Source organism: Nelumbo nucifera, chromosome 3 (genome assembly GCF_055504915.1).
Source record: "Nelumbo nucifera cultivar China Antique chromosome 3, China Antique-T2T, whole genome shotgun sequence".
In the NCBI taxonomy this organism is placed as follows: Eukaryota; Viridiplantae; Streptophyta; class Magnoliopsida; order Proteales; family Nelumbonaceae; genus Nelumbo; species Nelumbo nucifera.
In genome coordinates, this window is record NC_142651.1 from 9,614,121 (window position 1) to 9,627,642 (window position 13,522).

At 38.3% G+C, this 13,522-nt stretch overlaps 1 protein-coding gene across 4 annotated transcripts in view; it reads left to right on the forward strand.

Moving 5' to 3' along the window:
* The window catches only part of LOC104593212 (uncharacterized), a 62,290-nt gene that overhangs the window by 33,603 nt on the left and 15,165 nt on the right, over positions 1-13,522 (forward strand). For all 4 annotated transcript variants that reach the window (XM_088900183.1, XM_010252973.3, XM_010252974.3 and 1 more), the window contains 5 exons: positions 7,495-7,766; positions 7,856-7,977; positions 8,151-8,193; positions 8,302-8,393; positions 9,285-9,333. In XM_088900183.1, the coding sequence (XP_088756309.1) occupies positions 7,495-7,766; positions 7,856-7,977; positions 8,151-8,193; positions 8,302-8,393; positions 9,285-9,333 (578 nt within the window). The remainder of the gene's footprint in view (positions 1-7,494; positions 7,767-7,855; positions 7,978-8,150; positions 8,194-8,301; positions 8,394-9,284; positions 9,334-13,522) is intronic.

Sequence of the window (13,522 nt, forward strand, 5' to 3'; positions counted from 1 at the left end):
TCAAGTGCCATCAAACTCCTCGGGGGAAGATCATACTCACTCAGGTAACTTGACTCCCAATGATGGTCCTGACCTCTCTGTTGCTAATGATCTTGACCTTCCTATTGCCTACAGGAAAGGTGTTAGGTTGTGCACCACTAAACACCCTATTTCCAACTTTGTTTCCTATGAGAACATTTCACCTTCATTTCGTGCCTTCCTTACCTCCATTGACAGTATCCCTATTCCCAAGAATGTGGTAGAAGCTCTCTCAGTACCAGAATGGACAAATGCCATGAAGGAAGAAATTGATGCTCTTCATAAGAATGACACGTGGGAACTTGTTGATCTCCCTAAGGGAAAGGATCCAGTTGGATGTAAATGGGTGTTCACTGTTAAGCATGGGGCTGATGGAACCGTGGAGAGGTATAAAGCTCGTTTAGTGGCAAAGGGGTTTACTCAAGTATATGGAGTTGATTATGCAGAAACCTTTGCCCCTGTTGCCAAAATGAACTCTATTAGAGTACTTTTCTCTCTTGTTGCTAATCTGAATTGGGATCTACATCAGCTCGACATCAAGAATGCCTTCTTGAATGGTGACCTTGAAGAGGAAGTTTATATGGTTCAACCCCCCAGTTTTCTACCTCAAGGAAATGAACAGAAAGTGTGCAAGTTAAAGAAGTCTTTATATGGGCTGAAGCAATCACCAAGAGCTTGGTTCAACAGATTTCATACTGCATTTCAACAGAGGGGATACAAGCAATGTCAGTTAGATCACACACTATTTGTGAAAAGGGGAGAAGGTAAAATGGCTGCCCTAATAGTATATGTGGATGACATAATTGTTACTGGTGACTAGAAGGATGAAATTCAAAATTTGAAGGGTTTCCTTGCCACTCAGTTTGAAGTGAAAGATCTAGGACCTGCCAAATACTTCCTTGGAATTAAGGTTGCCCGATCAAGAAAGGGTATCTTTATCTCTCAAAGGAAATATGTCCTAGACTTGCTTAAGGACACTGGAAAGATTGGGGTTAAGCTAGTTGACTCTCCCATTGACCCCAACCATAAGTTAAGTGACAGCCAAGGTGAACCTCTTAAAGATGTGAAGCAATTTCAAAGGCTTGTAGGGAGATTGTTGTACCTCTCTATGACCCGTCCAGACATAGCATATGCTGTTGGTGTCCTCAGCCAGTTCATGCATGCACCTAGGACCACTCATCTTGAAGCAGCAGAGAGGATACTGCGGTATCTTAAGAAGTTCCCTAGTGCTGGCTTGTTATTCCAGAAGCATGGACATTTGAGAGTTGAAATTTATACAGATGCGGATTGGGCTAGATCTCAAAGTGACAGAAGGTCTACTAGTGGTTACTGCACCTTTGTAGGAGGGAACCTTGTTACTTGGAGGAGTAAGAAGCAAACGGTGGTGGCTAGATCCAGTGCTGAAGCTGAGTACCGTGCAATGGCACACAGAGTAGCCGAAGGTATGTGGATAAAGAATCTGTTGGGTGAGTTGGGTTTTCCAGTGGACAAACCCATGACTCTACTCTGTGATAACAAGGCAGCTATAAGTATTGCTGCTAACCCGGTACTACATGATAGAACAAAAAACATTGAAGTTGACAAGCACTTTATCAGAGAGAAAGTCATCACAGGCGAAGTATGCACTCCATATATCAGCTCTGAAGACCAACTAGCAGACATCTTTACAAAAGGGCTAAACCATTCCAGACATCAAGATCTCTGTGACAAGTTGGGCATGATTGATACTATGCTCCAACTTGAGGGGGAGTGTTGATAGATGTTATTGTATGTACTGTACACAGATTTAGTGCCCGCAGGGGTATTTTTGTAATTTCTATACCGCTTGTGTTGTACGGCCAGTATAATATAAATACAAATGCTTCACTCACATGAAGCAAGTTCTTTTGAGGCATTAAGTCCGCCAGCCTCTTCTCTCTTCTTCCTTCTTCCTTCTTCTTCTTCCTTCTTCTCTTCCTCTTCTTTCTCTTGCTCAACATGGACCAAGTCCATCTGAGAAGGTGATGACAATTGGTGCCGAGGCTAATCAGGTCGTCTCTCCCAACCAGGGAAAATCCAAGCCTGAGATGCAGCATATTCAGGAACTTAGTAAGGGATTGTTAACTCCAACAAATCAGAAAAACACAGAACCAGCAGGGAGGAAGGAGAACAAGGAAGGTCTCTCTGATTACTTAAGCATTACAGACCCTTGAACTACTGACCAACAGCTCCCCTTAGGGGAAAAGGTTGTTGTACCTGAACCTGTCTTACAATCTCCCAGTCCTGAGACGACCCTGGATCCTCTATTACCAGGTATGCTAGTCAATTTGTTTTGTGCTATTGATGGTGCTCTTGTGCCTGTTACAGATGCATCTGTGCCACTGCCATTCTCCCAGCTAACTAATCGTGCAGAATCCCGTGGGTCTGTGAAGAAAGGTGTGGAAGTAGTGAGAGAAGTGGAAGAGAGGGTAGGGGTAAGAGAGGAGACTGATAGGATTTATCTGATCTGCTCTGAGCTCGAGGAACATAAGAAGAAAGAGCTGGAATCGGAAGAATGGGATGAGTTTTTTTTTTTTTTTTTCATCAATAGGAAGAATGGGATAAGTTGAGATCAGAAGTGGAGAGACAAAAGAAAGATTGAATAAAAGAAGAAAAAGAGAAAAGATAAAGGTATTCTATAGGAAGAATGAAGAAAAAAAGAAAAAGAGAAAAAAGAAGAGATCATAAGTGGAGTGATTGAAGTTAGACATTGAGGGTGACTAGAGTTTAGTGGCAGGGGTGAAAGGAGGAAAATTTGTCAAAGCAGAATTATGAAGTTAATTAGTTCGAATGTTAGAGGCCCGGGGAGTGCAAGGAAAAGAAGAGTTATAAAAGACCTACTTCGAAGGGAGAACCTAGATATTGTCTTGATACAAGAAACAACAATTTTAGAAGTGGATAAGATTTTGGATCAGAAGTATCTGGGGTTCAGGAGGAATTAGGTGATCTTGTAGTCCTTGTGGGGCCTCATAGGTAATTGTTTCAATGTGATAAGGTTCTCAAATGAGTCTAGTAATCCAAACCAGCAAGTGACCTCTAGTATGAGGAAGTTCAATGATTTCATACTCTTGTGAATTGAAGGGATTCCCTCTCTTATAGACTAGGTTCACTTGGTCCAATCTACAAGAAGTTCCCCATTGCTCAAAATTGGATAGGTTTATGTTTAATGAAGAATGGGAAAACCATGATGAGAACCTAGTATCTAGAACCTTACCTAGAGTCACATCAGATCACTTCCCTATCAAGCTAGGCCCTAAAACCTTTTTAAGTGGCACCACCCCGTTTCGTTTTGAGAACATGTGGCTCACCCACCTAGATTTTGTAAGGAAAGTAGAAACATGGTGGAAGGAGGACTTGGGTGATGTAAGGTTAAAAGGTGTAAAGTTTCATAAGAAGTTGAAGAGGTTGAGGGGAAAATCAAAGAGTGGAATAGGGATTAATTTGGAAGACTAGAGGAGAAAAAGCTCAATCTTGTGTCCACCAAGAGGAATTAGATAAGAAGGAAGCACAGGGGACTATTGTTGTTGAGGAGCGATCCATGAGGTGCAATTTAAAGAGAGTTGGAAGAAACCTTATTAAGGGAAGAGATCAATTGGAGACAAAAAATCTAGATGCAAGTGGTTAAAAGAAGGGGGCGGTAATACAAAATATTTTCATGCTCTGGCAAATGGGAGAAAGAGGAAGAACTATGTGGCTAAATTGGAGATAACCAACCAGAGTGAGATTGCTAGGAGATTTGTAGACCACTTTAAATCCATCTATGGAAGACCTTTGATTGATAGAGTGGTTATGGAGGACCTTGATTGGACTTGCCTGGAATCTGAAGAAGCTTGCTAGATGGAAAGGATTTTTGAAGAAGAGATAAGAAAGGCATTTTTCTCGATGAACAAATCTAAAGCCCCTGGGCCAGATGGTTTCACTATGGCCTTCTATTAGGATTGTTAGGAAATTGTGAAACATGATCTAGTTGAGGTATTCATCGAATTTTCGGAAAAGGGTTTCATTAGTCCAAGGATAAACACTACCTTTTTAGCTCTTGTCCCATAAAAGCCCGATGCTTGCCACCCTAAGGACTTTAGACCGATCAGCTTAGTGACCAGATTGTACAAGATTATTGCTAAGGTCCTTTCCACAAGGCTAAAAACAGTTCTTCCTACATTAATCAGTCAACAACAAGGGACTTTTGTAAAAGGGAGAAAAATAGCTGACCAAATCCTCATTGTGAATGAGTGTGTAAAAGAAATGAAAAGATCTAGGAAAAAAAGTTTTTTATGTAAGCTAGACCTTGAGAAAGCTTATGATCTGGTGGATTGGGTTTCTTAATTGAGGTAATAAAATCATGTGGATTTGAGGAGAGATGGTGTAATTGGATCTTTGGATGTATTAAAACTTGTCGTTATTCGGTTTTGGTCATTGGGATTGTGAGAGACTTCTTTCCATCTCGTAGAGGGTTGAGGTAGGGAGACCCCCTTTCACCTTTCTCTTTACCCTAGCTACGGATGTCTTGAGTATAATGATTCATAAGGCTGAAAAGGAGAATAAAATTAGTGGTTGGAAGGTTGGAAGGGATAGGTTATTTATTTCTCACTTACAGTTTACAAATGATATTATAATATTCTGTGAAGGAGGAGATCAACTTTTGGTGAGGAATTTGAAGGACTTGCTTAGGAATTTTGGACTTGACTCCAATCTTAAAATTAATCTTGAGAAGAGTTGTATTGCAAGACTTAATATGGAAGAAGGAGACCTTATAGCTATTGCCAATGTCCTAGATTGCTCCATTTCAAGGTGGCCTTTGGCCTACTTAGGGCTTCTTCTAGGTGCAAATCCTAGAGAAAGTAGGTTTTTGAATCCAATCTTTGAGAGGTGTACCAAGAGATTAGCAACCTGGAAAAGGAATTACATCTCACTTGGGGTAGGATTACTCTGATTAAGTCTACTCTGGCCAATTTTCCAATCTACCGCTTGTCGGTCTTTAGGATCCCTAAAAAGGAAATAAATAAGATAGAGAAACTGATGAGAGATTTTTGTGGGAATTGGGAGAAGGTAAAAAAGACCACTTGGTTAATTGAGAGACTGAGTAGAAATCTAGAGGCGGGAGGACTAGGAATTGGGAATGTGGATAAAATGAATTTGGCATTGCTAGGGAAATGATTATGGAGATGGCCATGGGAATAGGACAGACTCTGGCTCAAGGTGGTAGCCAGTATTCATGGTAGGTTGAGGAATGACTGGGATGCAAGTGTTTCGAACCGGGCTACATTAGCATCTCTGTGGATGGCAATTCATGGCATTTTGCCCACTCTTCTCCAATTTGTTAGGTATGATGCTTGTTCAGGGGATACTATTAAATTTTGGGAGGATATCTGGATTGGATCTCATCCTCTAAAGGATCTCTTCCCATCCCTATACTCAGTTTTTTTGTACAAAAATGAATGTATCTCTAAGGCTTTCTGGGTTTGCTTCAAATACTTCAACATGTGTGTTTTGATCCTGATAAGTCAGACAAGCGTGTTTGGGCCCTCATCTTAAGGGTCTGTTTTCTTGTGCTTCCTTTTTCAAGTCTCTTTGTGATTCTTTGCCCTCTACTTTGGTTCCTTTGAGAGAGTTCGGGTGCAAACCTATACCCCCTAAAGTGCTTTTTGTTGGGAAGTAATTCATGGGAACATTAAATACTTTGGAAATGCTATAGAAGAGGAGACTTGATACTCCAAACTGGTGTTTTTTGTGTAGATCTGATAACGAGAATTGCTATCACTTACTGATTTCTTGCTCTTTTGTTGCAGATATATGGAATTGTTTTTTTTTTCTTTGTTTGGGTGCAGGTGGTCCTTACAAACGGAGGTTTACTTGCTGTTTGATCCTTCTATGTTTACATGACCAAAAAAGTGGGGAAGAATAATGTGGAAGTGTGCTAGAGAAGCCTTGGTTTGGACCATTTGGGAAGAGAGGAATGCAAGAATCTTCTCTGATAAGGTAAGAAGCAAGGAAGAGATAAAGGATTGTGTGATGGTTAGAGTGATCCATTGGATCAAATCTTTGGACCTGTTTTCTCAAATTTCTCCTGACGGCTTATGGAGGAACTGGGAATGTGTTGCAAGAAGCTCTTCTAGAAAGGAAAGAATGAATGTTGCATGGCATCCCCCACCTCAGGACTATGTAAAACTGAATTTTGATGGTCGTAGCAGGGGGAATCTAGGACCTGCTGGTATAGGGGGTTGTGAGAGACATGGAAGGCAAATTAATAACCTTGTTTTCTGGTCCACTGGGGTATGGGGATTCTCTCAAGGCAGAATTGCTTGCAGCCTTACAAGGAGCACAGATTGCAAATGAGCTGAACATAACCAATTTGGTGATTGAAGGGGACTCAAAATTGGTGGTGGGTTGGTTAAAGGATCTAGAATCTGTGATATGGTGCTACAGGGATGAATTAAAAAGGTTTTTATTGATCACCGAGAATATGAATTTGAGGATACAATGGGTGAGGAGATCGGCAAACGGATTAGCTGATACTCTAGCCAAGCAAGGGGTGAATGGACAATCTTTGTTTTGGGCTCACTTGTAATTTTTCTGTTTTGTTTATAAAGAGGTAGCATCTCGTGCCTCTCTAAGGGATGATTGTAATGATTATATTTTTCAGAATTAATAAAATCTAACTTCACTTATCAAAAAAAAAAAAAGAACTAAGGTTATAGACAAAAGAATATGTTCTGATGTTTCCCTGTAAACCTTAAGATCCAGAGCTTCGTGATAAAATGAGTTAAAGCAAAATTTTGACTCATAGAAAATGTAAACTTTTGTTATAATACCATCTCTTGGACTCCCCATAGTACCAGTAGTGTTCATTGGGGAATATGTTGATTCTAGTAAAATTTCATTTCACTACCCATGGAAGTGCAAATGGAAATATGTCGTGGAAACTATCTCTTGTACTCTACATAGTGCTAATAGTGTTCATTGGGGAAATGTCAATTCTGATAAAATTTTGTGTTGCTACCCATGGAAATGGAAATATGTCGTGGAAATATTAGGGAAATTAGGGACATTTTGAACCATGGTTGTTTCGTGTTAGATACTTCAATTTTTAGTTCAAATTTTGGGAGAGGATTTTGTTTGAATTAGCAAGAAGATATTGTTCAATATTTTGCTCTTGTTCTGCTTTTGGTCTAGTGACACTGAGGTTTTTACACAATTATTGGCCCTCTTACTTTGATTTCCTATATGTTAGTTTCTTTAATTTTATAAAGTCAAGACTGCATCTTCTCTTTTAATAGGGCAGGATCACCTTATACTATTTCTAATATGCATGATTTTCATGAAATTGTAATGGGTTTCTATACTGATTGGTGCTAGCTTCTAGCTTCTGTTCCAAATAAACTTTAATGACAGTATACTATGGTTATTCCAGTGGTTTTATGACATGTCTTGCCAGACTAAAAGCTTCTGATGTAACTCCAGGAATTCTGCAATCCTAGATGCAGCTGTGCAATTTACTGCTGCTCATGGTGATTCTCAAAGTACACGTTTTAGTGAAGCGACCACCCATTTTGTTAGTAGCAATGAGATGGTTGATTCAGATGCAGTTAGGCACCAAAATGAGAGAGAAACTTCAGCTCATTGGGGATCTGGAAACTCTGCTTACTTGACTCCCACACTTGATGATCCAAACTCCTCATTTTCACCCTATTTACCTGCAGTACTTGAGGAACCTTCTTCCTCATTTTCTGAAGGTAGCTAATTGGTTCAACTTTCATTTTAAGTTATATTTATGCATTGCTATCTCATGTTCATTTCACATTAACTATCAAACACATTGCAGCTGCAGATGATGACCCTTTACCAGCTGTAGAAGGCCTTCAGATCTCAGGTGACGCTTTTCCAGGCCGAAAACTTCAGGCATGTGGATACTCCATTAATGGGACAACCAGTTGTAATTTTGAGGTACTGTTTTTTTTTTTTTTTTGAATTGTTGCTGTTATTTCATTCCTTGGATTTTATTAATTAGGTTATTGATTATTGGAAATACAATTAATGTGCTTTAAATGCCTCTTTTAGTGAAGTTTTATTGACTTTCAGTTATAATTTGTGTATACTCTTTCCTTTGGCTATACCAGTGGATACGCCATATGGAAGATGGATCTGTAAACTACATTGAGGGTAATACCTCCCCATCGTGTCCTCTATTCTCCTTCCCATGTAGTCTTTTCTGGCTTTTTTTCTTTGTCCTTGTATGGCATCTCATCTCTAAAGACTTTTTGGCTACAGGGGCAAAGAAACCTACCTACTTAGTTACTGCTGATGATGTTGATTGCTACCTTGCTATTGAAGTCCAACCTCTGGATGACAGAAAACGCAAGGTAGTTCTTGTTCAAGTACCAGACTAGACTGTCCCATCTAATTGTTCTTTGCTAGAAATTTTTTCCAGTTTTTCTATTTCTGTAGCTCACATTGTATACAGAAGCATATTTTGTATTATTTACTTTTAATTTTGGGACACGGTTCCCTTTATCATGGTATTGATTGAAAATTTCCTTCAACTTTGAGCATGAACATCTCATTCCCATAGTTATGAGGTTGTCTATTGCAAAGATGGAGTTTTCTGCCCAAAGACATGTTTCAAGACAGAGTTTGTATGACAATCTAACTAGATGCAATTTAATCTACCAAAGCTCTGGAGAATTAAAAGAAGACAAGGATGAGAAGAAAATTGTTGAATTCTAGGTCCGGTGTGTTAATCAGGGATTCTCAGTAAGAACAATAAATTTATATACAGAAGACCTTGGACATTATGTGGCTCTGGATCTTCACTAATCTTGATAGTCAAGGGAAGTTCGTATGGCGATATGGGCTTACTTCAGTCCTTTGGAGCATTTGGAGTTGTTAAGCATAAGATATTAGCTAGATGGTGCCAACTGGCTCAGTTGGTAGGGTCTCTGGCTGGTTGTAGTGGAGACTTGGGATGAAATCCTGCTGTCACCAAGGTTGGGGGGTTATGGTGGGGAGCTGAGCTACCCCTGTTGTGTGGCTCCATGAAGCCAAAAAAATAAAAAATAAAAAACATAATATATTAGTTCATTCAGTTTCATTCTGTTCATCATTAACCTATTCAAGTTTTTGCTTTTTTTTTGAGAAGAGATAGAGTATGATGTATATGTATATTTATACATAATACAGAAATCTTAGTTGTGTTTGTACACATGCATACAGGTTTCTCAATTTATTCTAAGTAATTTTCTTCTTTTATCCAGGGTGAAATTGTAAAGGTCTTTGCAAATGAGCAACGAAAGATAACTGGTGGTAAGCCAGCCAATTTGTTATTTGTATAGATTTTACAACAAAAATGTTTACTTATTTTTTATTATGTCAAATGTATGATTGTTTTCCCTTAAAACCATCATATTCAAAACAGGGCCTCAATTTATTCATTGACTGAATAGTGAAGTTGTAGCAAATAGCACAAATCATTCCATGGGCATCAAGACCCATGTTTTCTAGGGAAGTATTTTGGAAATGTTGATCTGCACACTTTGAATTTTATAAGATATTGTGGGGAATTGTAAGTTGAATTCGTATGAAAATTGTAAACTGTTATACTGTGATTTAAAAGGCGTGCCAAGGCGCACAGGTGAGGTACATTTCAGGGCCTGCACCTCGTCTAGGCTCAGGTGCAGCCCCTTTACAAAGGTGTGTGCCTTGCACGTAGGCATGCACTTGGTACAACTTGCACCTGCCCAGGCATGCACCTTTTTATTATTATTTTTTTGTGCCTTTTGTGTTTTTTAAGCATGGTGGCTGGGCCAGGGGCTTCACCCCCCAGACCCCTAACGAAGCCACTTCCCCCTATTCGCTAATGTTGTTCATTCATTCATTCATTCACCCTAATAAAAGATATTTTTAAAAGATAAATAAAATTATAAAATCAATTTTTTCTAGGGATTAAGAATTTAAGACCCTAAGATGGATTTGTTTGAGCTTGCCTCAAGGGGCTTGGACCACTTGGTACAAAGGCAGCTCTTAGAATTAGGAATGAAAGATGCTAATATTGGTTATTGGAAATAATGCAATTGGGAAAGATATATAGAAGTTGAAAGTTTAACATGCTTGAATATGTTTTATATGCTATTTTTTATTTTATATTTGCATTTTTCACTTTAAAAATGTCTTATATGTTATGTTTATGTATTTTAATTTGAGCTAATAGGCTTTCTAAATCATCTAGTTTAAAATTAAAGGTTGATTTTTTAATTAATACTATTTTTAATGTTTTTTTAATTTATTTTGATTTTTTACATTTTTTTTTATTTTTTTTTAGATTTTGTGTTTTTCTTAAAAAAAAATAGGTGCATGCCTTGCCTTGCGCCTTGGGTGCAAAATGTCCTTTGCGCTTTCTTTTGTGCCTTGTGCTTTTAAAACACTGCTGTCATAGTATTCAACAACATATTAGGATAAGCATTAATGCAAAATTTAAGTGAATATGTTTCTTTAACCATCATATTAGGTAAGAAAAGGACATAGAGGCTTTTTGATCAGTAGATGTAAAAGGATTATTAATTAATGTAACCGTTAATGTACCTGGCAGTTGTGTGATGGTCAGCCTCAGCTAACCCTCATTATAGGTTTTCAGTATTGATTACAATTCCCCAAAACATCTTGTTCCTTGCTACCCCCCGTTAGTCAGTCCATTTGCTAGAATGTTAGCAGATCTAGGTACCCACCTTACGACTAACCTGGATTCTTCACCAATTCTTTTGCTTCTATTCTGATATCTGTGTTGCCAAGGATCCTCATTACTTCCTAACTATCCTGTTCTTATTTTAGACTTTTAGAGTTCCCTTCAATAATCAGATATCTGTAGCTCATAAGTTTAGACCTTTTCAAACCTATTAGCACAGCCATAAGTTCTTCCCTTATTGAATCCCCCACATTAACAGGTCTAAAATAGATAACCAGAAAGTATCCCAAGTGATTTCTGGTCACTCTCCCTACTCATGATGGTCCAGGGTTACCTTGGCTGAAATAATCAATGTTCAGCTTTAAGAGAGGGAACTGTGGTGGGCACCAATCGGCAAGCATTCTCATCTGGTCAGAGCAGAACCAGCCACTTCTCTCCAATTATTTATTATGTCATCTGTTGTATAAAGCTCCGTGGTTTTAACCCAGTGTTCCACCTTGACAGAGATATTATTAATGATGTTTATAAATCCCTTTGCCTTATTGTTAAAAAATTGAGCATTCCTTTCTTCCCAAGCATACAGAGGAATTGCCACCATCCTTACACATCTCATAATTCTAGCTCTTTTCCTTGGGTGGAAAAAAAAAAAAAAAAAACAATCCTCAAATATGTTTTTTTCATAAGGAGGCCAAAAAATTCTCCCAAATAGCAGACATGAAGTTGCAGGAGATTTGCAGATGAAAAGAATTTTCGCTATTGGCTTTGCACAAGAGGCACGTATCAAGGTCAGGTGAAAGACACCAGAAAGGTCTTTTCCATTATAACATCTCACATTTGTTTATGTTATTATGAAAAACCTCCAACAGAATGCTTGAATCATTGGTGGTACTAGTCCTCTCCAGATGGCATTAGCGGGAAGACTTCAGGGGGTTGTGTGGTACCATTGGTGTTTCAAGTGTAAAAGCTGCCACATCATCACCACATAGGCGTTTTGAGTTTAATGGTCCATTTTCTGTTTTGTTGGAGACTGTTTTAAGTTATAACAATCCTAAAACAATAAATGAAATTCTGTGCTAGGAGGTGTTTCAAGAAACATCAATTTGATTTTTCCTCCTCTGGAAGCAAAGTGTCAATGCCCAGACTGATGTGGCACTGATGTGGTGTTGACAGGGATGAAAAACACACATTTCTCTCCAAACAGGATTTGAGTACAAATAATGGTGTTTGTGTTTCAAGTTTCAACTCAAAACATTGCAGATTGAAACACCAATGGGCAATGGCACCAAGCACAACTTAAAATTAAGAAAAGGACATAAAATTAGAAGAGATATTACAAGTAAAGTTGCATTTATGTAACTCAATTATGTTAGTCCTTTTATTATGGTTTCTTTGTGTAACTGGTTATCAGTGATATATTTGTAATTTTTCCTCTTGTTCCCAACAGCTAATATATAAGATAGTGGGGGCACAGATGAGTCTCATAACTGCTGTACTACTGTTTTTATCTTTTTTTTTTTTTTTTTTTTTTTGATATGCAACTGCTGTTTTATCATGCACAGTTATGAGGAGATATATGATAAAGTTCAAGCTGAGGGCAAGCTTGTGTATTAGGACATGTCATATTGTTAACTGCTTGTAATTTATGATTTTTTTAATCATTTAATGGATGAATTCCTTTCTTTGTTGCTAATATATATATATATATATATATATATATGTATATATATATATATTGTTGAAGATTAATTAGTTTTATGCTATTTTTCTGAGTAGATTTTTATGTTAGTTGTTAGATAGGAGGTGGGGACCACAGTAGTTATGTGAGTCCAAGTTTTATTATGTTTCTGAGTGTTATATATGCTGTTTTATGTTTTGCCGCCCTATAAGGGCATAGTTGTCTTTGTACTGTTCTATTATTTTAGTATAAATAATAAGTGAAGGGGGCGGCCAGATTTTTTGCTCTCTTTTCTTTTCAACTTCTCTTCTTCTCCTTCTCTCTTCCTTCTCTCTTCAAGAAACTACTTTCTTTCATATTTTTTAATTCAGCAGATTCCCACTTGGTATCAGAGCATCGGCTAGGGTTTCTTGAAGAATTCTCATGCAGCCCTAGATTAGCCGATTGCATGAAGTAGTAAAGGGCTGATCGATCTGCTATAGATTGCCTAGTTCTTGGAGTTTTTGGTGGGATCTAGACATCAGGAAGGTGATCTACTGTTTGGCATCAAAATCAGGAAGAACTGGAGTACGGGGAAGAGTTTTAGAAAAGTTGGACTCTTTGTTTTTGATCTGATCTTGGGCACCCAGGTATTGTTAGTTTTCTTTTGATTTTCTGAAGAGGGCGGTTTGGTTTCTGAAATTTTCTAGGCCTCCTGGAGTGATCGATTCACTTTTCTCTCTGTTGGGAGGCGTGGGGAGGAGAGAGATTTCCCTCCAGCTAGGGTTTTCTTCTTTCGGAAGGGTTGGTTTCTGTGTGTGTGGTATTAAATTATTTTTTGAAGGTCTTCAATCTATTTTTTTCTTACTGTTGAACTGTTTGAAGTAAAATGGAGAGTTGGAATACCGAGATGAAATCTACCGGTACTGTGGGACTGGGTGTTGGAGATATTAGTGATATTTTTTGGTATGTGATCATTACTACAGTAAAACTTGATGGTACAAATTATTTGGAGTGGACACAATCAGCTAAGATGGCTATTGGTGCCCGTGGAAAATTAGGGTATCTCACTGGGGAGGAGAAGAAACCTGATACAAACTCTTCCCGATGGGTGCAAGAGAATTACATGGTAATGTCCTGGCTGTGTAATTCTATGTTAC